This window comes from Alnus glutinosa, chromosome 11 (genome assembly GCF_958979055.1).
Source record: "Alnus glutinosa chromosome 11, dhAlnGlut1.1, whole genome shotgun sequence".
Taxonomy (NCBI): Eukaryota; Viridiplantae; Streptophyta; class Magnoliopsida; order Fagales; family Betulaceae; genus Alnus; species Alnus glutinosa.
In genome coordinates this window covers 7663999-7690789 of record NC_084896.1, presented here as the reverse complement: position 1 = coordinate 7690789, position 26791 = coordinate 7663999, and the positions used below count along the sequence as shown (strand labels likewise).

Below are 26791 nucleotides of genomic sequence, written 5' to 3'. Positions count from 1 at the left end.
GCAACCACTCCAAACACATCGGGGTGACCATGCAAGAATTAGGCTTTGTAATTTTTGACACGATCTGTGAACCCGGCACAAACATGACATAAAAAAATCGGATTTGAGTTTGTTATTATCAGGTTCAGGTCATAATCGTGTCAACCCGATAATAATCGTGTTTAGCAGGTCAACCTGCGGGTTGACCCGTTAACCCAATTATAACCCCTTTTTTAAAAAGAAAGAAAAGAAAAAAAAAAAAAAAAAAAAAAAAAAAAAAAAAAAAAAAAAAAAAAAAAAAGAAGGAAACTTCAAGAAAGAAAGTGAAATGTTGAAAGCCTGAATTGTTGAAACGAACCCTAGGTCCCTAGCCAAAAACTGCTTAAGGCTTAACCGACACTCCAGGGCCACCGAAGGCAAGGGAGGAGAACCGAAAACAAACCCACAACCGCCAGAAGAGCTTTTGTCTTATTCGACTCGCATCACTTTTCTTTTCAGTTTTCTGTTTTCACTTTCACGCACGCCTCCTTCAGACTTCAGTCCTTCTTTCAATCCTCCTTCAACGAATCAACCTTCACATAGCCTCACAACCTCACAACCTCATGAATTGACCTATTTTCAGAGCTTAATCATGCCGATTTAGGTGAATTTTCCATTAGATCACAGTTGTTAGCGCTTGTATTGCTTTTGTTTTAATAAACATTGGATTCTCTGAACAATCGGGGTTTGATTGAGAGGTTCAATTACGGAGTTCAGAGAATCAAAGAAAGTAAACGTGTTACCCGGGTCGTGTTCGGGTTCCAGAATTCAACCCGATTAATAATCAGGTCGGGTTCGTGTTAGACCCTATTGTGTAATTGGGTCAGTCGGGTCGACACGAACCCGACCCGTCGATCCGAATTGCCAAGCCTAGCAAGAATGACATAACTATATATAGAACAATGGGAGCCATGGCCTCCTTTGGTTTTCAAATTTTCTTTTATCTAATGCTGACCTGGTACTCACAATCAATCATGATAAGTTTTTTTCTTATTATTTATTTAGCAAAGATTAATCCAATGATTAGTTGGAAATACTACATCAGTATTGCTACACAATTGGGAGATAAGAATATATATATATATATATATATAGCATTGCTTTATCATCATTATTTAGTAAAATGTTGTACAACTGTCATACAATTTGATGATGTGATAGTAAAAATTAGTTATTGGATCGGCCCTTGTAAAAAATAATAATTAATGACTGATTTTAACTGTCACATCATCCCAATAACATAACAGTCATAGCAATTTACTAAATAGAATTACTCATCCCAACACATCCCCTCGTCTTTTGCTTATAAAAGCCCTAACCAAAAAAAGTATCCAAACCCCACATAAACACCCAACACACGTACATAGTCTAATGAATTGGGTACGTATTAAATTAAATGAGTAATGCTACATACTACATCTTCATTTTCGCTAGATTAATTTAACAGTGCCTATCAACTCATAGATCAGTCCATATTTAAGAAAGAAAAATCAAGAGGTGATGGCCGGTACTGCCACATCAACCTAATAAAATGATAATGGAATGAAATGAAAGTGTAGAATTTACAAGAACAATGCTATATACCACACAAACAATTGGCGTGGTAAGGTTTAGTAACCATTGATTTTTTTAAAGACTATTCAACTTTGTCGCATCAAAATTCTGGCTGTGTCATTAATTGACTGCACAATACGTGCTTCCTCTCGTTGTTTTGTATGGCTCTCTCCAAGTCTCCATGAGTAGTACTCCACTTTGCTTGTAGTTCTCTAGCTTGTTGTTGAGATATCTAATGATGGAGTAGGTATAATAAAACAGTTCCCCAACCCTTTTAACACACCTTGGTGTGGAAGCTAGAGGACCCTAAGACTTGTGTGTGTTGCCAAACTTATATACATTGACCTTTTACATTGTTAAGAGATTCGATAGGAGAATGAATTGGGTCGTTAGAGATGTTCTGGTAAAGCTAGCTGTGACCAAGCCACCTTGCCCTACCTGTTGTGCTGAAGACAAGTACTTGAAGTGTTTAATCAAACAGCTGGGGTCCTAGCTTGACAGGATGTGGTTGCATGCACCAAGACTTACCATCACTGTGAACCAAGCTAGCATATGCAGCATGGGTCCTAGAAGAGACCTATCGTTACTTGATTCGATCTCAAATAAAGTTAACACATTCGGACCTTGTATGAAAAAATCTGTTTGAGTCGTCGCTGATATATAGAATCAATATCAGCGACCCCTTTTGACAAATCACTAATAGAACTACCTTAATCTATTCCTTAATTAGTCACCCCTTTTGACAAATCATAATTAATTTAACTAAGAATGTTTAAGAATATTGTTCTAATTAAAGAGAAGAGAACAACCTTGAACATTCCTCTCAGTCCACATAGCCAACAAAACAATACAATAAGGAACAACAAGGATGCAGAACTAGAACACCTCCGTACGTATAACATCCAAACCAATATAAGGATTTAATTAAAAAAAAAAAATTACAGCTTAGCTCTTATTTAATGCCAGACAAACATAAGAAGATTAAAGAAAGAAAAAAAGATGAGCAAGTGATAGTAAGTTTCCGGCGTCACTTTCTCTAATAATATTTAATCATCTATCTAAACCAACGGAGCATTGGCATGACAAAGAACTTCATTTTTCCAAGGTCGCAATGAACCCCATCGTGTTGACCGCAAGCAAAGTAGTGAGGCTTCCACTCTTTGAGCACGAACTCGAAGCCATCCCCGCCGCCTTGTGTCACGTTGGCCAACATCTGCGCTCCAGTTAAGTTGCACGTTAAGAAGCTCCGAAAGTTGGGTAGCAAGTATACGCTGTGAGGAATCGTGGTATTGTCTGTTGTTGGTGGAGCATACTTGAAAACTGCAACCACCATATATATATATATATATATATATATATATATATATATATATATATATAGATATTGTCATCAAATACAAACTTATATATATTTCTCATGCACAATAATAAGGAGTAATAATATTTTAGACTCTCACAAAGACGAACATATATAAGAAATGTCAACTCACCCAAAGTATCGTTTATGTAAATGGGGCCATTTTTGAGAGCCCAATTAGTGTAGCTGAAGTTGAAGCGCCAGCCTTCCGAGCCGCCAACGATGATCTTGTTTGGGGCTTGTCTATATTTTGGTTGATGGTGGCCACCTTTGTAAGGCCAATTGTTGTTAAAGCCAAACTGCCAACCCTTGTTGGCCGTACTAACTGCCAACATGGAAGCAGTTACAATCAGGATGAGGAGGCCCTGTGCAAAAGTGAAACCACCCATATCTTCTGTCGGAGAGCAACTTAAGGAAGAGGTAAATTATAGAGAAAAAGATTGTAAAATCAGATGTTGGCATTGAGAGGATGAGTTAAGGGGTATTTAAAGAGGGGGGAGGAAGAGAAAGAAGAGAGAAAGGGTACTGTGGAAAACGGCCAAATTCCCCCTCTTTTTTTATATATTTGCCACGTGAAATCTCCTTCATTGACATAAGTTTTCAACGAGTATCCTCCACTTGGATTCTGCTTTAGGTAGCTCTTTGTATTTTGGGCTGCTGCCAAATATCTCATTGAGTTTTTCAATTATTCCAACTACCTCCTGGATCTTGGACTATTTTTAAATAAAAAACTTTTTTATATACTTCGTGTACATTTTGAAGAAATTTTTTCTAAAATTTAAATTATGCCATAAAGAAAAAAAAAATTATGTTTAATTATATTAGGTTGTGAAGAATCATTTGATCACACGTCAAATTCTAAATTGAGAGAACTTGCAAAGAGAAAGAAGGTTAAGCACCATGCATCCCGGTAGAGTCTAGTGGGAAGGTTAGTTTGATGCTTAAGTTAGTATTCTTTTAGAGGAGGAATGGAGCTCGAGGAAAATTGGAGAAAAAGATTGTTTGGTTAGAATAGATGTACCTCCTGAGTGATTCATTTTCCCTCTCTTTATGAAGTATTTTCAAGTACTTCGTCAATTAGGGAGAGCCGTCTATTGGATAACTGATTTGATTATGTAGGCTCCACTCAGATAGGATGGGCGGTCAAAGAACGTATGCCTAATGGAGTACATGCCACATAATAAAAAAGCTAAAGGCAAACGCACGGTTACTCAAACCATCACAAGGGTAACTGCGCGGCTACCCTGGCCACCATTGGGGTGGCCGCACAATCACTCCAAACACATCGGGGTGACTATGCAAGTAGGACAGAATTACATATAGACCAAAGAGAGCCATACCCTCTCTTGGTTTTTAAATTTTCTTTATCCAACAATACTGAAACGGTAATCACAATCAATATGTGGTGTTGGCATGGGGTGCTCCCCTCAACCTCTCATCTTCTTTCTTTTTTTCGGAATTTCTATTTTCTTTGAGTGTAAATGAAATCTTACAAGCATTAATTCTATTACAAAATTTATGAAATATGGATAGAAAGAAAGAAAAAAGTTGTAATTTGCGAAAATCCATCCCTCGTTTTCTTTTACTAATAATTATAGCTAGAGAAAAATCTCAAAAAAAATGTATTACGAAATATCCAAGGAGCTGCAAGCCGGCAATATAATGGGTTGGTGAAATTGAAGGAAAATCGATCTCTTTTTTCAACCAAAAAAGGGGTCAGCCAAAACTGCTATCTATATTAATCATTATATTGTCCATTATCTATATATCTACACTATATGGAATTGACCAATTCAATTTCAATGCTGATTGGAAAATTAACTGAATTAGTTTGACAAACATGGGTGATAACTATACTTGACATGACGTGATGATGATGGCTTCATTACACACTATATACTAAAATCCTTTTCTTTTTCTTTGTTATTTCTTATTTAACGCATTTGAAATAACTATTGCTATAAAACTGTAATATTATTTTATGGTGTAATAATAAAAATTAACCCTTAAATTGGCACTTGTAAAAATAATAATAAAAAACTTATTTTTACTCTCACATCATTTTAATTGTAAGACAATAATATAGTAATTTACTAATTAACATTAATCGTTGCTATGCACTAAATATGTTATCACACGTTATTTCATATAATGTGCCACTACATACACCAAGACCAAACTGTTAAAGAAAAGCCTTCGACAGGTTCTTCAGTAAATAGCCTGGTGAACCTCTTCGGAGATTCTGAAAGGAAAGAGGTAGTGAAGAATAGTGCCAGCACGTCCAAAGTCAAGGAGGCGACACGATTTTTCCAGCCCAGCAGGAAGCCGCATCTGTGTTGGAGTTCAGATTGTAAGGGATGTTACGAGTTTCACATTGTCAATGTAGTTTTGGGCGTAGACTTTATAAGTTTTGAGAAAACTTCTTTCTTTAAGATATCTTTTGTAAAGAAAAAAAAATAAAACTCAATAAACTTTACCATGATATCAGAGCTTCAGGGTCTTGGATAATGTTGGCATTCCATCGTGTTGTACACGTGTTTGGACAATGGTGTCATACGTGAGGAAACGTGTTAAGAGTCTCACATTGCTAAGATATGCATGGGTTGTGGGCTTTATAAGCCTTGAGCAAACTTCTTCTCTTAAGGTGCCTTTTGTGGAAAAGTAAGGCTCAGTGAACTTTATCAACGGGTATCCCGTACTCCTCATGATAGATTGGTGAGATCGACTCTATAGGAGCACGACATAATGAAGAAGGGGCAGAAGATGAGATTGAGCCTGATCTATTAGCACAATGAAGACATGTGAATTCTCGTCCGAAGAAGAATCAGTGTCAGATACGTTGACAAGTAGTAGAAGGGCATAACGAGTAGTTTAGGTTAAGTAAGTCACGTATGTCACATATGATGGGGGCTCCGTCAGGATTTGACAGTGAATCCTGACGGAATAATCTTAAGTGAGAGGTTTGAATACTTGGCTATCCAAGCTTGAAACGTTTACTAATTCGATATCCTTTTGTTAAAACGGTGTATAATTCGATATACTTTTGTGAAATTATCCCTTATAAAATTTAACATAAATTCTCTCATTTCATTTGAAATGGAAAGAATCATACTCTTCTTATGGATTGAAATTCCTTACAAACTGATTTGTATGAAACTCTTACAAACATGCCTCTAAAAGTGACGTGTATATTTTAAGTATTGATAAACACGTGTTTTTTTTATTAATGTTATTAAAATAACATGTCATTCTCACATGCTAATATATTTAGGCTTAATATATGAATATATTTTTTTATTAGGAGTGGCATATGTCCTCATTCTATTGTTGTTGATGTGACATGCTCAAAGAATCTGTCAAGTGTTTTGACGAAATTTAATTACAGGAACTAAGGATGTGTTTGAGATTGCAATTTCGTAGACAATAAGTACGATTTTAAACCAAATCGCAAAACATAGATCGTTTGGGAACTGTATTTTTAAAAATTACGATTTGAAAACGCAGAAAATTTGCTTTTTCAAATCGCAGATAAGATGGTGTTTTTTTTAAAACGCAAAATTTTAAAGGTAAATTCGTAATTTTAAAGGCTAAACTGCGATTTTGTCAAACGCTTAACAGCGTTTTTAAAAATCACTTTTTTCAAATCGCACATTTTAAAATTGTTATTTTAAATCGCACTTTTTGAAATTGCAAACCCAAACGAACTTTAAATTGTTATTTTAACCTATTCTGAATACCTCTAAATTATTTTTCATAACGTATAAAACAAGTAATAAATTAAGACAACTACGCGGATTGATTTTAAATTTTTCCAACAATTCCTTTTTTCTTTTTTTTTTTCTAAATAACAATTCCTACATTTAGAGACTGATTTTTAGAAAATTTCCTAAACATGCTTCGTACTGCAAGTCGTTTTTCTCTCTCTGTGCTTCTTTCTCATTTTTCCGTTCCAAATTTCAAATCGAAAAAGAGTAGTTACACCTTCTAATCACTCTCTCGGTCTCCATCGCCATCTCCAACTCCGTTCGATCGGACGGATCGTGGCGCAGATGGGTCCACCGAAGACGACGGCGAAGGCTGGGCGCACGATCTCGCAGGAGGCATTCGACGATCTGGTGAAGGAAAACATGGACGATCTCGGGATGGACCCCACCGAGGCTCTCCAGGACGCCATCCAAACCCTAACCCTCCAGGGCGTCGATCTCTCCGGTCCAATCTCTCAAAATCCCCATTTTCACGCTACGCTCCGTTTGGCTCCCGAGAAAGAAAATGAAATGACATTCTCTTTATTGCTCTGAAAGCAGCTCTGTCGATAATAATTTCAAAAAATCATAATCTCTTTTCGTTTCTCCCGCATTTTCTCGGCAGCCAAGCAGAGCCTCGAGTAATTAAATTTTCCCCATAATTTTATATATGTGTTGCAGGGATCGTCACGTGCGTTCCAGGAGAGGGTGGTGTGAAGGAAAACCCTGTGATGCAGTGTGTGGATAGGTTGAAGCAGTTGGATTCTGATTTCAACGATCGAATTAGCCAAAAATATTTGGATGAAATGGTGGAATTGCTTGATAAGCTTACGGAGCTGTGTGGTGTCCAAGGATCGGGGAATGTGGCCATAGCGACAAGGAATGGCGGAGTGGAATTACTTCGTTCTATTTGCTCGAAGATTGGAAATGGGTGCGAGCAGGTTCTCGTTTCGGCTTTGAAGACATTGGCCTCACTTCTTCTTGGTATACAGTTTTAGTTAATCCATTTTGTTTCTTCGGTCGTTATAGCTTGTATTTCTTGTTGTTTTAGATTGGAAGTAATATAAAAAAGCTTTGTGATGATTGGTTTGTAATGATTATCATTGTTGAAGATGATGTCGGAAAGATGTTGGGGGAGTTGGTGTGTACAGATAAGAGCATAAGATGGTTACGTTGTAATTTTTAGTGGGTATTCTTCTTTTTTTGTTTATTATCTCGAAATGTGTGATACCCACATTTTTGTTTTGGTGATTGAGCTGGATTTTCAGAATTAAGAAGGAAAGTCAACAGTTAGGGTAATAAGTGGGAAAAAGAAGAGGGAAAAGCAAGATAAAATGCAAAAATGTCAAAACAGAAAAGAAGTTTGGATACCAGTGAATGCAGAAATAATTGTTTGAGTTTTATTTTTTGGTTCCTTCATTGTATAGAGCTTGTAAATTATCTATACGAATTGGGATTATGATTTTTGATACATCAATTTTATAACTTGTGGCATGCTTGGATTTGAATACTCTCAGTTCGAAAGTTTTACTAGGTCCTGAGGAGAATGTGAAGAAGATCCTTCTACAAGAGCTAAATATTTTTTATGTCCTTGACGAAGAAAGGGCCTTAGGCACTAAGGAGAAAGTGAAGAAAGCAGATATTGTTAGCAAGCTAGACAGATCTATTCTCATGGAGGAGGTGAGTTGGAGATAGAAATCGAGGGTGTTGTGGTTAAGGGAGGGTGATAAGTGAACTAATTTTTTTCACACTATGGCCAATTCCAACAGGAGGAACAATTTCATTGACTCCTTGTTGATTAACGATACTATTTATACCAACCGGGCTGAGATCAACGAGCACATTGTCTATTTTTATCAAAAGTTATACACCAAACAATTTAGTTGGAGGCCGTTGGTGGATGACCTTTCCTTTGATTACATTGAGAAGAGGCTGAGGCTAGTTGGTTGGAGAGAGTTTTTGAGGAAGAGGAGGTGAAGGGGGTAGTGAAAGCTATGAATAATGACAAGGCGTCTGGCCTTGGCGGCTTCTCTATGGCATTCTTCCAAGCTTGCTGGGATGTTGTAAAAGAGGATATTATGAAAGTTTTTTGTGATTTCCATGATAGAAGCAAGTTTGAGAGGAGCCTTAATACTTCTTTTCACCCTCATTCCATAGCTTCTGGGGGCTGTTGACCTCAAGGATTTTCACCCGATTAGTCTTGTGGGGGGTATTTAAAAATTATTGCAAAGATTCTAGCAAACAGGCTTAAGATACTGTTGGAGAATATTTATCTCTAAGTTACAGAATGCGTAAGAGGTAGGCAAATCCTACATCCTGTTCATATTGCTATTGAATGCCTTGATAGTATATTAAGGTTCGGTGAGTCGGGTGTTATGTGCAAAATGGATCTAGAAAAAGCCTTTGACCATGTAAACTGGGATTTTTTGTTGTATATGCTAACGAGTTGTAGTTTTGGGGGGAAATGTTGCTCTTGGATAGCTAATTGCATTTCTTCGGTGTGGTTCTTGGTCTTGGTGAACGGTACTCCAACAGGTCTTTTTTAATAGCTCTCGCGGCTTGAGACAAGGGGACTCTTTGTCTCCTTTCTTGTTTGTCCTTGTCATGGAGGCCTTGGGTAGAAATGATTTATGTTGCGGTGTGTAGGGGGCTATTGTCTGACTTCTCTGTGGGCAATGTTGGTGGGCCTGTTCTCTCTCACCTTTTGTTTGTTGATGATGCTTTGATCTTTTGCGGTGCTAATCTAGATCATTTGAAGCTGATTCGGCTTGAAGATTACCCTGGCTAAGTCATAATTGATCCTTGTGGGAAATGTTGATCATGTGGAAGGTTTGGCTGGTATTCTTGGTTGTGGGCTCTCCTCTTTGCCTGTGAAGTATCTCGGCCTACCATTGGGGGCATCCTACAAGGCTAAACATGTTTGGGACGGTGTTATTGAAAAGATAGAGGGACGGTTGGCTAGTTGGAAAATGATGTACTTGTCCAACGGTGGTAGGGTTACCCTTAATAAGAGCATTCTTTCCAATTTGCTTACGTACTTCATGTCCCTTTTTCCCATCCCGACGAGTGTTGCAAACCATATTGAGAAGATCCAAAGTGATTTCTTATGGGGTGGGCTAGGCGAAGAGTTAAAATATCACCTGGTTAGTTGGTCTAAGGTGTGCTCGCCGCTCTCTAAAGGAGATTTGGAATTTCGGAAATTGTAGTTGTTCGGTCAAGCTCTCTTGGGTTAATGCCTTTGGTGCTATGTGTATGAGTGAGTCAGTGAGAGGCTTGGTGAAGAGTGGCAGTGGATGCTAAATTTGGTAGTTTGTGGGGTGGGTGGTGTTCTCTTGAGTCTTCTAGTACCTTTGGGGTAGGATTATGGAAGTTTATTAGCAAGAGTGGGGGAACTTCTCGGGTCACACTAGATTTGAGGTGGGAGAAGGCTCTAAGATTAGATTCTTGCATGATCAGTGGTGTAGGGATATGGCCCTTAAGGAAGTTTTTCCAATTTTATTTGGCATTGCTCACAAAAAGGATGCCTCTGTTTCTGATCACTTAGAGTTTTTGGGCGATTCCAATCAGTGGAACGTAAGCTTTAACACATAGGCTCAGACTTGGGAGGTGGATTTTTTTGCCTCTTTCCTTAAAGTGTTGTGTATAGCTAGAGTGAGTCAAGGAATTGAAGATAAGTTGTGGTGAGTCCCCTCCAAAATATGTTGTTTGAGGTTAGATCCTGGTATTGTTCCTTGATTTTTTGTGAAGGTAATTGTTTCCCTTTGAAAAGTGTTTGACGGACTAAGGCCCCCTTGAGGGCGGCTTTTTTTGTGTGCTCGGCAGCTCTAGGTAAAATACTTGCTATGGATAACCTCAAGAAGCGACATGTCATTGTGGTGAACAGATGTTGCATGTACAAGAAGAACGGGGAGTCCGTGAACTATCTTCTTCTTCACTGTGACATGGCTTACGACATTTGGAGTGTTTTTTCGGTTGGTTTGGGTTGTCTTGGATTATGCCTAGACGTGTGGTCGACCTGTATGCTTGTTGTTTGACTACTGGCAGTACACAAAGTGCAGTTGTGTAGAAGATGGTGCCTACATGCCTTTTATGGTGTTTATGGAGGGAAATGAATGACAAAAATTTTTGAGGACCGAGAGAGGACTCTGGAGGAGATCACGTCCTTGTTCTTCAAAACTTTGTATCGTTGGACTTCTGCTTATGTTTCTCATTTGTCGATTAGTTATAGTGATTTCTTTATTCTTTTTACTCCATCTAGTTAGGCGTGAAACTCTTGTATATTTCTTGTGTACTTAGGGGCGTCTTTACGCTTTTAATGATATTTTTTGGTTACTTACAAAAAAAACATTTTTACTAGACAAAGCTTTACATGGTTATTTGAATTTGCATAAGCCAGTGCGTCAAGCATCAATGCCATACTGATTATGTTTAGAAGTGAGATTAGCTTTTCTGTCTTATGTGTCTTATGTCTGAATGAGAAGATAATGTATTTTGCTAAATGGCTTTCCTATGTGTGTATCATTTGCAGATCTTCAGAGTACAGAAACATTTCGCACTAGTGGTGGACCAAGGACTGTGGTGGGCATACTGAATGATTACAGTCAAAATTTAGACATCCTAAATAATGGTTTCACCGTTGTTGCAGCAGCCTCAACTGGTAATGAGGTCCTCAAAGAGTCATTTATGGAGTTGAAAATTGACGAGCTTATCATGCGAATACTGAGTGATCCAAGTGGGCTGAGTAAAGGCAGCATTCATAGCTTGTATGATACCATACGTATTCTGTTGACACCAGATGATAATCGTGTTGTTGCTTCTCAAGTAAGTAAAATACTCATAAAAAGCATATCTAACTGTTGTGCAATGCAATGACTCCTGAAAATTAAACATGTAGATGGAGAGCTGTTAGTGCTAGTTTAAACAAAATGGTTCTGTCAAAATTTAGTTGGAAGTTTGTTATGTTATGCGGGCCTTTGGATGATAATTAATAATAATAATAATAATGGTGATAGTGATAGTGATAGTGATAGTGAAGTGAACATCATCATAGCAGTAACAACAACAATAACTAGGATAATAATAAAGATAAATTGGATTCATTGATAAATTATGGCATGGGATCATTTTTCTTATTTATGTAATCCCCCACTTCAAGTTTTTAGTATAAGTTTTGGTCATTGGCTTAGCTCTAGAATTGGCCGTATTCAAGATGATGATTTAACATAACCAATGGAGTGAGTTAATGCCATGGGTCATCAAAGCTGACCGTTAACAAATTGATTGGTAACACATTTAAAGGTGTACATAAATTTGCTTTTCCTGTCGTCTGTAAAACTTGTGTGAGGTTAGACTTTGAAGCCGGGTGTTGTTCTTTGGAGTCCCAGCTACTAGACTAAGAAAGCTTGATCTTTTGGTTATACTTGCTTTTGCATTCAATTGGTCTCATTTAATAAGCAAAGTGCTAAGTGTTCCTTAAAGCAAAATTGTGATTTATGCAAATGCCAGGTTTATGGTTATGCACGAAATTTTGCAAAAATTGGAGTTGCAAGAGCTCTAGTGGACTCACTACATGCAGGGATTAGCTCACCTGGTCTAGTTTCAGCAAGCATTGCTTTAAAGGCCATTGCTGTCAATGTAAGTTTATCCAAATTGGACAACATGCCAAAGTTAACTTGATGTTGCTTTAGCCAATGGTATTTCAATCAAATAGCTCATGATCTCCTCAAAAACAGTTGGTGGAGGGTGATGTTATGTATTTAATTCCCATGCGGGTGCAGGAGTTGTATCTGCCTATAAACAGCCAAAAAATGTTACTTTGTCATGGATTTCTTATGGCTTTGAATCACTAATAGTGTACAAGATTTTTTAGTTGCAAATATGAAATTGATACCAGCAGTTCATTATGCGAAGTTCTATTTTTTATTTGTTATTTTTTAAAATCTTTGTCAGGAACTAACTAGTACTTATAAGAACCTAAATATTTGTACTAGATAGTATCAGCTTATTGGGTTTATCATTTACTCTTAAGATTTTTCTTAGTGCAGGATGAAATATGTAAATCCATTGCCGAAAATGGTGGTATTGATGCAGTTCTCCGATGTATTGATGACAGTGGTGAACAAGGCAACAAGATTGTTGCTAGAGCTTCTTGTTCTTTGTTATCCAAGGTACGATTGGATCATTATTCTAAGAGATTTAAAATCTTCTTTCTTTATTGCAAGCACATTGTCAAAACTAAATTGTAATGGCACAAAAATTTTGGTGGAACGTTTCTGGTTTCAACTTTTGCATCCTTCGCAGTTCTACCGCATGAGATTATGTTTGCACCATATACTTGCAAACATACCCAAGTAATGTAGGTAAGAGAAAAGTTTAAAGTGGGTAACTTGGATGTTAAACATTAATAAGATTGTGTATTGGACTTTTACCTTACTCCTAGGTGACTGCCATAGCTTCAAAGAAACTTTCCGGTGACTGTTTGGAGCTTCAAAGAAACTTTCCGGGAAACTATGTAATTGTAGAGAATGTGATTCTATTGCCTGGGCTTAATACGATGAACAGAATGTAATTATCCTGCATGGGCCTCTAATACACTGAAGTATGTATCTTATTGATTTATCCATTGCATTGCTTGTTACTGTGCATAAGAATCAGTTCTTGATTCATGTAGGGTAGGAATTTCTTTGGGATGCCAAAAGAGAGAAAGAAATTTTAGTTTTGGATATTGTTGTACTCAAAATACATTTTTGAATTCATTCATCCCACTTTTTTGGGCATTCTAAATGAAGCATACTTTCAGTAGATATTCTGCGCTCCATAGCGATGTAAATTTGAATTATTAATTTGAAGGTTTCTGTTAAGTGAATTGATGAAGGCTCTTGCATGGTGGACGATTTCCTCTGTGTGACCCATAGGCCCCAGTCTCTACTCAACACCGAAAGGAAAATCATTTTCTATCCTGTATCAGTGGTTTAAAATATGTATTGCTGTAACTATTGCTAGCATATCGCTGCTTGTTAATGCATTTAAGCACCTCTTATGTGTTTTATTTTGATTAGTTGGCAGGAAGTGACGCAAACAAGACCACCATTGTTGAGAAGGGAGGTATGGATAGGCTAATCAAACTCTCTGCCAGATTTTCTGATGACGCTTCTATCTTGCAAGAGGTAAGGAACCTGCAAGTCTTCTCCAAATGGCAGCATAATTATAACACCTGTAATCAACTTATTGTCCTAACTGAAGTGAATCTTTCAGTTCATTTAATCCGGTCTGGTTGGAGATATTGGTTTTTCCTTCCTAAAAGCCAACTGTGTTAGTTGCATCCCATCTTTTCTAGTGCATGTTACGCCTGTTATTCTTCAAGCAACCAACTTACTCGTCATTGCATAGTTCAAAGAATGTTATTTATTTGCCAAAAGTTGTACCCGAAATTATTCATGATTGGTTGCTTGTGGACATCACTCATGATAATTTCCTATTAACTGTGGTATCTGGTCTGGTAATTTCCTATTCACATTTGTTGTATACTGCATTTACAGATATTGTGTTATTAGCTAATAATTTTCATTATGGTACAGGTAATGTCTACTATTTCTGTACTCTCCTTGAGATCACCAGAAAATGCAGCTCATGCCATTGAAGCTGGGGCAGGGGACCTTGCTATTCAAGCTATGGAGAAGTTCCCTGCAGCACAACAAATGCAAAAAAATTCCTGCCTCATGATCCGGAATCTTGTAGTTAGGAACCCAGAGAACAGGTAAGTATCCCGAATTATATGGTATACCATACTTTTAGCTTGTTATTATGAGGCACTTTTTTCTTTTTCTTTTTTCCATTTCTTTCAATGGTCTTGATGTAGCATACTACTAGAACTAGTAGATTTCGACCTTAACGAAACCATAATCTTTGGAACAAACTTTTTCATTGGACAGAACTCTTCTCCTTAGTAATGGTGTTGAAAAATATATAAGGAAAGCCAAGCAAAGCCATGACAGCTGTAAGGAAGCTGCAAGTGATGCACTGAGGGATCTGGGGCTTGATGACTACTTGTAACCCTTGCTTTAAAACTACATTGTTCCTTCTAAAGCCATATTATTATGTGCCCAACAATTTTGTTGGCCCTCTTTTAGTTGGGTTTTTTATTTTTATTTTTATTTTTTTGAGCGGCTGTCATGATGTATCCTAATGACCTTTAATGTTACAAGCTTTCTAGTTTCTACTATATTTTGTATGACAGAGGTCTCATGGATAAATGGGACTTATTTTTTTCCCGGTTTCCTGCTATATTTTTCTAATTTTGGTGTATTAAACTGATATCTGTCTTCAAAGGATGTGGTTTTCATGTTAGTATGTTCTTCCAACATGCCCAATGTGTAGAACAAAATGCATTTGCCCATGGAAATTACCAGGCTGCAAAAACTGTTAAGCTGAGTATTAAGCTTGAAGTCATAAAGAGGAAAGCAACTCTTTCCCATCAGAGCTAATGGAAAGAGTAATGCTACACACTTTTCCACACCCATGTCCACACTCCTAGCTTTTAAAACATCCACTGAATTTGGGAATGGATCTTTATTGAGTTTAAATCCAATCGTGGTTTTAAAAGCTACATAAGAGACTATGGGAAAGTGAGTTTGTGCAGCATTACTCATAGAAATTATAGCAAATTGGTTATGGTTTGATTCTTGTTCAATTCTAGCTTAAATTTCCATTAGAATGTGTGGGCAAACTGATTGCAAACACTTCATTATTAAACCAGGTATCTGCTTTCTCTCTTTTATGTTTTATTTTTTCCCATGTAATTGAAACAATGAATGGAAAATAAACCATAAATATCTGCGTGTTCAATTGGCCCACAGCATGACTAGCAACCCATTTATGCTAAAGATTGTTCGGGACAGAAAAACATTAAAATCCAATTTATGCATATCCACAAACTGACCTAAAAGGCCAACAGATACACAGGTGATAACCCTTATGCCTTTTGGATTGGCACTTCAGCATTAAGAAGATGAAGATCATGGGTAGAAAATTATATTTGAGGGGAGCAGGAGAAAACCTACAAAAACAATGGGAATGCTCATACCACAAAACTACGTAAAATATGCAGCATGTTATTGGCTTATCCAAGTTCATAAATTACCAGTGGCAATTGTTCAGTGGACTCAAGACAATCCTCATGTGGTCAAACACATTAGTAATGAGAATCACTCTCTTATGATTAATATTAGTCACCTTAGGTCCACTGATTCCCTGGTGAAACTGGGTCAGGCTATGGCTCAATTGATCTTAAGAAAACACCTACGGTTCTTCGCCGTCTAAGCCTCTCCTGAAAATTCTCAATGGGTAAATACTACCATGGTAACGCCCAGGTAGAGTAACCACAGTTGGTCACCTCCTTTTGCCCTTTCTAATTAAAAAAGGGGGGGGGGAGGGGGTTCATAAAGACAAACAGAACCACTGAACTGCATGCATTTCCAAGGGAAACTTGTAAACTTAAAGTCCAAAGTTTATTGTAAACAAAATCGTTCGGATCAAATTTTCATCAAGGAACAGTTCATTAGTGTTAGCCAGTTCTAAAGTATTACGGCTACGCTCTCCCGATTTTTCTGATTTTTCTGATAAGAAAAATCTAAGAATTTTCTCAATCCTCAATTTTGTACAATTGTATTTGGTGTGAAGGATCTGTTATTTTCCTCGGATCCCTGGCAAAACCTGAAAAGTAAAAAGGATTAAGCCCATTAGGAAGAAATAAGTAAAAAGGATTAAGCTCATTAGGAAGAAATACAATACAAAAGTATACAAGCAGCTCAAAATAAAGAAAAACAAACAATAAAAGACAGATTATATGAAGTTTAAACATACCAGTTGAATGCCAATCTGCTATTGGAACATCTTGCTGTATGCCTTTCTCTCCAGATCACGTCTATCAGCAATCTGAAACAAATAAAATATATTCAAAACCCAATCCATATTCAAACTCTATTGCCACTACAAAGATACAATTTGCTTTGAACCAACCTTCTTCTTAGCAGCAGCAAGCTCTTTCTTTATTCCAGCTGAATAAAAAAATACCAACCAACCATTACATATGTAATTTGACTATTTATTCATCATAAATATTCGAGCAATTATCAAAACTTTATGTTTGGCACTTTTGGGTTTTAATGTGGAAGGCAGAAATTCCAAACACAATAGTGTAAATTTCCAGTTCACAAACAATATTAAATACTCCATGTTAAGATCTATAAAGCTCTTAAATTAAACTTCAGAGTCAAACTTCTTAAGAGGGAATCACCCAGCATTTTCTTTTTCTTTTTTTTGATAAGTAAAAAAAAAAAAATGATTGATGAAACCTGAGCCACTGACCATCATTTGGCTCCAAATCGCATGCCTTCTTGAGGCTTTCAACAGCAGCATCAATGTCATTAAGTGCCATGTATGCCTGATACATCAGGAGGACCATTATTCCTAGAATCAGAAAAAATGTAATATATATTTGCCAAGATATGTGAGCCAGCCTTAGGAATGAAGGCTGTAAAGTATAATTAAGACAAAACTGATAAAAAAATTTATTTGAGAACACGATTATGCAAACTCATAAATAATTTCAAATGAGGAAAACATGGGAAAAAACCAAAAAAAAAACAAAAACAAAAGCAGAGCATAAGATTTACAAAGATGAAAAGCATGGAATAAGCATCTGAGCAAAAATTTTCCATGACAGTACTTTTAAAAGTTCCCACCCTTTTAGTGATAGAAATCCTTATTGAAGGAAGATACCAACCTGACCTTGGCGGAACAAAGCTTTCACATTGTTATCTCCATCACGCATTGCAAATTCGGTGTCTAACAAAGCTCCTTTCAGATCCCCTAATTTCAACTTACAAGCCTAAAGCAACATACCGCATCAACTGTTAAATAGACAAAAGCAGCTTTGGATATTGAATGATCCAAGGAAACATTTAAGAATAGTACATAAGCCCATATGGGCCTTGGCAGAGAAAGGATTAAAGGATTGTTATGCTACCTAATGTCGGGATGTATCATCTAAAGGAAAAGTTCAAGTTGCGAAGAACTTTTTTCTTTTCTTTTCTTTTTTTTTTAAATGCAGACTAAGAGTTTAGATGTATAATGGACATATATCACAATTCATTTTATTATCAATATAATCAATCAAAGACATGTCTAAATGCTAACCCACCCCAAACTCAAAAATCACATTAATAGAAAGATTTCTGATATGGACATTTATCTTTTCAAGACAACTTTTTGTATATGCCGCTTGCAAATAAAGGACTGAGACTCAAAAATGAAGAGCCCACCATTGCAAGGTTTGCTGGTTTTATCTTTATCTTAATAAAATAGAGTAATAGAGGGGAAGGCAGACGCTTCTCCGTAACTATAATATCATTTGCTACAAATAATCAGGAGTTCATGACAAAATTGGCCCAGGTTTACTTAGCATTAACATATATTTTTATTGACCAATCATTCCCACAGCCAAATTCTAGTATCCTGTTCACTTTAACAAGTAAACAGATCAATTGTCATTATCAACAATCATATAGTGAAAATATGACTTACAGAGCTGTTAGTGAAAATCTGTGACTTTGTCTTTCTCAAACATGAACACTTCTCTGCAGTCAGAAGAAATAAAGCATGCAATCAAAATTGAGGCATGTGTAACTGCTAAATTTTTCAGATCATCCTCAGTGCATAAATAAACTCTATGAGAAAAGTGATAGCTCACCTTCATCAATTCCTTCTTTCTCCCAGCAGATATCCAGATAGCGTAAAGCCTTCCGATACTTTCTAAGAGCCATCTTATAGTCTTGTTTCTGTAAAAGGTAATTCATAGTGTCGTAAAACGCAGGAAAGATTTTTAACCAAAAAAAGAAAAGAAAATGAAGCCACTGAACACCACTAACAAAAACTGGTTTTACCAAATTCCCTTCCCATCTTGATAATTTATATTTCAACTAAAAGTCTCTCTAAAGTATAATAAAATAATCATTAACCTGAAGCGCAACTGACAACCTTTACCTTGTAATGCTCATTGCCAAAAGACTTTATAGAATCAACAGCATTCATCCACCAGGAGAGCTCGTTTGGGCTCTCGTCAAGGTCAGCTGGCCAATCAGGATAAGTATCACCGTCTTTGAAAAAATTAGATATTCCATCATCTGCCCCCTCAAGATTTTCTCCACAGTCCACAATTATGACATCAGCAGTAGGACGGTCACCATCAATTGTAACATGCTCAATTGATCGCACCACTCCCATTCCTTTAACTACCTTCCCAAACACAACATGTTTTCCATCTAGATGAGAAGTGCGAGTTGTCGTGATGAAAAACTGAGACCCATTTGTGTTAGGACCGGAATTAGCCATAGATAACATTCCTTTCCTTTCATGCTTTAATTCAAAATTCTCGTCTTCAAATTTCAAGCCATAGATAGATTCTCCCCCCGTGCCATCACCAGCAGAGGTATCTCCACCTTGCACCATAAAGCTTTTAACAACACGATGAAAACGGGTTCCCTGGAATGATAACATTCATTTATTGGAAATCAATTAAGATAATCATCACTGAGCCCTTCAAAAAGCAAATACAAACAAGGGTATACAAATAAATAAAGCAGTTTGTGAGGAAAGAGAACAATGTGAGTTTTCTATTTTATGCCAGAAATGATAAGCTACGAGTCTCTAGATTGCCCAAACTTCTAGACCAGAAAGAACTGAACAAGAAAAAAAGACAATGATCTACTACAACCCCGCCCATCTCACTGCAACCTAAGCCAAGCCCAAAACACTAAGATATTTTGATACCCTGTGTTGGTGCCAATGAAAAGCACGGAGATTTTCATTTATGCCAACGCATATTAAATTAAGAACACTACCTTGAAAAGCTATCCTTAAATTCAGTCAGCATTTTCTCATACAAAATAGCAATAGGAACATTGCCTTTATCTTTCAAGCACAGGCCAGTGACAGTCTACAGGGCCTTATCTAGTTTTCCACAGTTTTTGCATATTGACAGTCACCTTCACATGTTCATGCTTCTTTATGTGGCCTGCTGAGACTTGTTTCCATCAGCTACAGTCTACAGTTGAAAAGAGCTTTGATCTCATTTGATAACATTTTTTAGAATGTGCTTTTATCTTTTTTTGGTTGAAAAAGTATTCTAATGTGACGTAAAGGTAAAAGTAATTTTGATTTTTTTGTAAGTATCTTGTGTTTAAAGTTGTTCGTTAATGTTTTTACTTTTTTGGTTGAAAGAAAAAAGCAAAGAGAGAAGGCGTTGGCAAATGAGGCTTTTTTTTTTTTTTTTTGATAAGTAATAAAGTTTTATTAAAAAAGCGTAAGGCGCTCTTAAGTGCACAGGAATAGCCAAAGCAGCCCACAAAAAGAAAATGAGGCTTTTCTTTTTCTGACAATTATAGGTGAATAGAAGTTCATTCAGCAAAGTCTCAAATAATTTCTTTTCAACGAGTCTCAAATACTAAAGGCATTTTCAAAAATTTACCCCTTGAAATAACAATTACAAGATAAAGAGGAACTTTGTGCATTGAAGTTGTGAGAAATCATCAGCTAAACACATCCAAAAGCGCATCGCTTCTTTCCGTAATTAAGGCCATGAAAACCACTTCATCACCTAAACAAAAATATAACCTCAGTTTCCACAGACTGCAGAGATTTACAGAAGCTAAACAGCCGCCGTCCCCCCCCCCCCCCCCCCCCCCGCAGGAGAAAAAAAAGAAAAAAGAAAAAGTCATCTTACTCTATCACCAAGGACACCACCCTTCATCTCACAACAAAACGACAAAGCTAGCTTTCAGCCCAAAATACATATACTAGACCAGAAAAAATCCCCAACTACATATACATCCACACAAAAGCACATATGTATACAAAAACAATAGATAGGCATAATTATAAATACCCTTGAAATTCATAATCACCATACACTCTAAAACAAAAACCCTATCACTTTCCTCTATGATCAAGAACAGACCGTGTTTTCATCACCCAAGAAAAAAAAAAACAAAAACAAAAACAAAACAAAAAAGAGAAAAGGAAAACAACTTAGACCCAGTTAGTTGTATGCATAAATACATACACACACATATTTGTATGTAAAGAAAGAAAGAGAGGACCTTGTAGTGAAGGGGCACGCCAGTGTTTGGACCAATGCCTTTCTCGCCGGTGCAGAGAGCCCTGAAGTTCTCAGCGGTTTTCGGCACCACATCATTGTAGAGCTCCACCACTATCCTCCCTTCCAGCTCTCCTCCTATGCTTATGTCCAGATAGCACCGTGGCCTCCCCATCTCTCTCTCTCTCTCTCTGTTTCTTCGTTTCTTTCTGGACTCTTCTTATCCGAGCTCCTCTCTCTCTCTCTCTCTCTCTCCGTCAACGAATAGTGAAGGACAGAACAGAAGAGAGAGTTAATGAACCCTACGAACCGTTAGCTACTTATGTACTTCTCTCGAATCTGCCAAATTTTCAAACGCCTGACGCCTCGGTTTTTCAAGGGCCATTTCTTTTCATTCTTGCAAACAAACGTGGGTCGTGCACAGTGTTTAAGCTTTGTTTTCTCCTAGCTATGCCATTCTCTCTTCAGTCTCTTGTCGTTTTTTCTTTCTATTCACTGCTACTCTGTAGTTCCATAATTTCACTCCTCGGTAAAATTACAAAAAAGCCCCTTAAACTTCTGTCATTTTTTAAGGAGTCTCCTGGACTACCAAGCGCATCATTATGACCCCTCAAACTATAAAAAAGTACCAAAAATATTCATTTTATCGAAATATTCATATAATACTCTTGTCATGTGTAATATATTAAATTAAAAAACTAATAAAATTTCAAAAAAAAAAAAATATTAAAAATATTAAAAAAAAAAAAAAAAAAAAAAAAAAAAGGATGAAAGGATGGCTCGAGCCACCCCTTTGGGCCAAATTTTGGTCAATTGAGGGACCGGCCACCCTCATTTTGGAAGCCACCCCTTCAATTTTATTTATTTTAGTTTTTTTTAATATTTTTAATTTTTCTTTGATTTTTAAATTTAATTTTTAAATTGTTTTAAATTTTATTATTTTTAAATTGAATATATGACACGTGGCAAGGGTATTATAAGAATACTTCGACAAAATGAGTCTTTTTGGTACTTTTTCGTAGTTTGATGGGTCATAGTGCTACACTTGATAGTTCAGTGGACTACTTTAAAAACAGCTGGTAGTTCGTGGGGCTTTTTTTGTAGTTTTCCCTTGCTCCTTATATTGGTAATAAACTACAATAACACTCTTGCTTCTAGCAAAAAAATTGTTTATTGTTAGTAGTTATTTCAGGTTTACCTTCCATTTTATAATAGGTAAAGTTGTTTTTCATTAGGTTCCATTTATTTGGATGTAAAACATTTCTTGACATAAAATATTTAAAATTGAAAACATTTTTTTGACATAAATTTCACTATATATATGAGCACCTCCTTGTTTCACATGTTGAGTTTCCACTTCTGGAGGGCTTTGCTACTCAAGAAACTCTCTTTTCAACCTCATTCATGCTCAAGGGAGAGAATAAAATAATGAAAAAAAAATCTCAAAATGCATGAAATGACATGCCAAATTGTTTATTTATAAGATACAGGAATGCCCTAAAAAAATGGGATCAAACGAGATTCAAAAAGGGATCAAAAATTGACCGAGTATGAAAATCAAGTATGCTACTAATTGAAGCTCGGTGATAAAGCCGAGGCTCTCGATCAACCAAGATGTACAATGATTGTGCTTGGTCATGCTACTAGTAGCGCTCGGTCAATCGAGTTATGACTCTCGTTCGACCGATATGCACAATAAATGTTCTTGTTAGCATGCTGACTTGGCAAAACTTGGCCCCAACATTTGCTAACATGGCAAACTTGGAGCCCAAGTATGACAGGACACGTGGCCGAAGTGGATGGACTGACAGGGACAGGTGGCAAAAATCTGACAAGCTAGAATATAAAGGAGGCTCGATTGAAAGAGCCCTATATCTCATTTGACTGAGACCGAAAATCTATAAAATGGCTGAACTCCTTTTCAATTTTTCTCACACCAACACTTTTCTATTCTCTCAACCTCGGTTTTAAGGTGTTTTTAAGGGTATTTAAGAGGGTCTTAGAGTATTGAAATGCTATGGAAATGGGTTCTCGGTCTTGAAGTTTGAAGCAGTCTTAAAGCGAAAATTGCATCAATATAATCTCTCTCTCTCTCTCTCTCTCTCTCTCTCTCTCTCTCTCTCTCTCTCTCTCTCTCTCTCTCTCTCTCTCTCTCTCTCTCTCTCTCTCTCTCTTATGAATTCGTAACATTTTATATCATCAAAAACACCAATACAACTCACTTTAGCATAGCACTAAAAAAACCAGACACTATACAAATATCTTCCCGTCCTATATACCCTTTGTTATAATAAAAAAAAAAAACAAAAAAAAACAAACAAACAACTATACCAAAGTATCTATATGTATACCCCAATCTCTTTTTTTTTTCTTTTTTTTCTTTTTTTTCTTTTTTTTTTATGAATTCGTAACACTTTATATCATCAAAAACACCAATACAACTCACTTTAGCAGAGCACTAAAGAAACCAGACACTATACAAGTATCTTCTCGTCCTATATACCCTTCGTTATAATAATAAAAATAAAAACAAAAACAAAAACAAAACAAAATAAAACAAACAAACAACTATACCAAAGTATCTATATGTATACCCTAATTTCCACGCAACTCCACATTTCCGAAACTTTCCTTTAAATCCAACTCTGGCTTTAACATCCCACTGAATTCTCTGCAACAGTTGTTCCTCAGTTTTCGGATGTTCACCATGAAAAATCCCATTCCTATTCTTCCACAAATGATAAATTGAAGCTCCAAAAACTAATCAGCACAAGCTAGTAAGCAAGGTTTTCTTCTGCCAGTGATGAATACCTTCCACAATAACTTCATCTCAGGTATGAAGGACATTGGGCAACCAACACTACAACATAACCTGGCCCCAAATTCTCTTATTAAATCCACAGAAAAAAAAAGAGGTGGTTACAGTCCTCAATCCCGTTTCTACAAAAACTACATTGGACATTACCTTAGAAACACCATTGAAGGAGTTTGGCACCAATAAATAAAGAATTTTTTATAGCAAGCCAAGTGAAGAAGGTGTGATCTGGGATGGCTAATGGAAACCACACCAACTTCCACCAATCCACGAGACCATGTTTTTCTCTAATTTCATTCAATGTATCAGAGCTAGAAAGCTACCTAGATTTTGAAATGTTCCAAACTAGTTTGTCTTCCCTCCCCATTTGAATCAAGCTCAATTTACTTTGTATTTCCACCATATACTCCAATCTAGCAGGCCACCACCTCAACTGCCTATCTTGAATGACAATAGAAAGTGGAGCTTCAAGATTACTTCTAGCCTCCAAGATTAAACGATGTCCATAATTCTCAAACAATCTACTAGCAGGGTGCCAAAAATCAAACCAAAGATGAATTTTTTTTCCCATCCCCTATATCAAAATTTATAAAATCTTTTGCAATTTCTCTTAACTTGAGCAATTTTCTCCAAGTCCAAGAGCAATTTTGGGGAATATTTATCTGCCAAAAAATCTTTCCCTTTACTAAAACCTTCCCTCACCCAAGCTACCAAAAGAAAACCCGATTTTACAAACACACCCCAAATATGAATCATCATTGCCCCCCAATTCTAGTCAACAAGCATTTTAATCCCTAAACGTCATTGTTTGGGGCCACAAAGAATATTCCAAGACACTTAGGCCCTAGCAACACTGTCATCCTTACCATTCCATAAGAATCTATTTAATTTTTGCTCAATAGCTTTAAGAATTTTCGAAGGCAAAATAAAAATGTTTGTCCAGTACATCTGGATACTATACAAAACTGAAGAGATAAGTTAGAGTTTTCCTGCAAAAGAAATATTCTTTGATAACCAATAGTCAATCCTCTTGGTATTTTTTTCCCAACAAGGCAAAGCAATTTTCAGCAGTCAATCTAGTAGAAATCAAAGGAACTCTAAGTTAGCGAACTGGAAACTTACCGTCCTTAACTTGCTGAAAATTCGCAATCTATCCAATACTCCCAAAGAATGCCAGCACAAAAAACCAAGCTTTCATCCAAATCAACACACAACCAAATAACATCTCAAACTCCATATAATATCAACAACCAATTGGATAGAAGCTTAAAAACAAATTAGAAGATCGTACGCAACTGAGTCAAAGATTTTATTACAAAAAAAAAAATAGCTTTGATTGTCTTCAAAAACTTCTCTTTAAAGAGCTAAACACTATTCAACAGATATACGATTTTGCACCAGTCGAGAACTTTCTTAATCTTCTCTACAAAGAACTTCAAAGATTTAAAACCCAAAAGACCTTTATAGAAGTCCACTGCCACCTGTTTGATCTGGTTACCCTCCACCACCTTCGGTCACACCATTATCATCCCAAAGTTAATGAATCATATGCTTTGAAGCACGAACTTTAACCATCCGGTGCAAATAAGAATTAATCTAGTCACCCAACTACAACACTGTTTACTCGACTTTTGTTTAATATATGCATCTTCAGCTCGACTAATAGAAGAAACTCATGAAGGCATTCTTGCTTAACCTGAATAAATTATCTCTCGAGGAGAACACATTTTTTTTAGTATGCTTCAACTGCTCTAGAGGAATACCTCAATAACAATCCAAATTATGTTGCTTCAAGATCTTCTTAACAACTTTCAGCTTAGGCTGCCTAGCAACAAGTTGAAAGATAGGAACATAATGCAACCCTCCTCCACCCAACTCATAAACTTGGGATTATCTGCCCAAAAACTAAAGAACATAAAAGGCATAGGCCTAAGCTCCATAGTTTTTCCACCGTAACCACATAAGTTGAGTGACCAAACACTCTCCATCCAAAAACTCGACCACAGTTTTTCCATATCTACTCATCCAACTTTTATCAACCAACAACTGATCCAACTTCTTGGCCACAAAACCAACCATTCCCTTCGTTACTCCAAGTGTAATAGCTACTCCTAAAAAGCAAGTCAGAAACCTCAAGATCATGAAAACAATCTTGAAATTCAATTACACAAGATCATGTTCGGTATAATCTATAAATCTAACTTTTGTTTATTTAATTGTATAGAGTTTTTAATACGTCGTTACAATTCCAAATTTTTTTAAATAGTTAGTTAAATATATTTATAGACGGTTATAATGCCCAATTGATTTTAAAATAAGAGTTAAACATTATAAAAGTGCCGTTATGATGCCCAATTGTTTTTTTAAAGAAATTTCTAAATATTAAAGTAGTAATGCTTGTATAAAGTTTTACGTGAAAAAAGCTTTATTGTTGTTATAAAAATTGTATCGTTATAATGTTGAAGTTGCGGTAACAACAAAGATAGTTTGCATTAATATACTTAGTGTGGTAAAATAGTATTTAAATATTATTTTTATAAGGGGGCATGCATGCGATTTGGTTAAGCACACTTATGCTGCCTAGGTTTTTGTAAAATAAAAATAAAGTCTAGAGATAATGTTTCTTGAGATATTTGAGGATCCTAGAATTTGGATAAGGCTTAAGGTTTTGAAATGAAGATTAATGATTAATAGATACATTATAAATGTAGAGAAAGTACATAATCAAGGGATTCATTTCAAGAATCTAAGCCAAAGCTATAAGTATAATACTTATTGACATGCACTATTTTAAAAAAAGAATGTGATATATATTTCTATTGAGCCATGATATTTTGCATATGAATATGATTATACTTTCGATAATTTTTATATTTGTTAAAGGAAATGACATTTACAAAAGAAAATGTTCTATGGAAAGATGAGATTTGAAAGGAAAACCAAATTTGTGAAAATGTCATTATATTGCATGTGAAAGAAAATATAATGTTATGATATGATAAAATGATGTATGTGGGTACCGGTGGTTAAGTGTGGTTATACACTTAATATCCCGATGTTAGGAAAGTGAAATAAAGTTGCCTAAGAGACCCGACAATTAAGTAGGGTTATATACTTAACACCTCTAAACTATAAGAGGCATAAACTTGTAG

General features: G+C 36.3%; 3 protein-coding genes across 4 annotated transcripts; 1 reads left to right on the top strand and 2 right to left on the bottom strand.

Annotated features, from left to right (window-relative positions):
• Positions 1–2378: 2378 nt before the first annotated feature.
• On the bottom strand, positions 2379–3398 carry LOC133882378 (uncharacterized). The gene is made up of 2 exons (XM_062321530.1): positions 3063–3398; positions 2379–2892 (listed from the first exon to the last, which is right to left on the bottom strand). The coding sequence occupies exons 1-2, from the start codon at positions 3316–3318 to the stop codon at positions 2627–2629; spliced, it is 522 nt and encodes a 173-aa protein (XP_062177514.1). The 5' UTR covers positions 3319–3398; the 3' UTR covers positions 2379–2626.
• Positions 3399–6822: 3424 nt separating this feature from the next.
• On the top strand, positions 6823–15018 carry LOC133882652 (uncharacterized). The gene is made up of 8 exons (XM_062321859.1): positions 6823–7138; positions 7354–7656; positions 11201–11493; positions 12178–12306; positions 12717–12839; positions 13731–13838; positions 14250–14428; positions 14604–15018. Exons 1-8 carry the CDS (start codon positions 6979–6981, stop codon positions 14722–14724), a joined length of 1416 nt encoding a protein of 471 aa, XP_062177843.1. The 5' UTR covers positions 6823–6978; the 3' UTR covers positions 14725–15018.
• A 1138-nt stretch (positions 15019–16156) lies between these two features.
• Positions 16157–21274, bottom strand: LOC133882109 (peptidyl-prolyl cis-trans isomerase CYP40). 2 transcript variants are annotated; one of them, XM_062321212.1, is made up of 9 exons: positions 20829–21272; positions 18715–19212; positions 18422–18509; positions 18256–18308; positions 17456–17560; positions 17038–17113; positions 16690–16727; positions 16534–16605; positions 16157–16383 (listed from the first exon to the last, which is right to left on the bottom strand). In XM_062321212.1, exons 1-8 carry the CDS (start codon positions 20997–20999, stop codon positions 16552–16554), a joined length of 1083 nt encoding a protein of 360 aa, XP_062177196.1. In that variant the 5' UTR covers positions 21000–21272; the 3' UTR covers positions 16157–16383; positions 16534–16551. The 2 variants fall into 2 exon arrangements, with proteins under 2 accessions (XP_062177196.1, XP_062177197.1); XM_062321213.1 differs by lacking the exons at positions 16157–16383; positions 16534–16605; positions 16690–16727; positions 17038–17113 and having other exon boundaries at positions 17456–17582; positions 20829–21274.
• Between the last annotated feature and the right edge of the window lie 5517 nt (positions 21275–26791).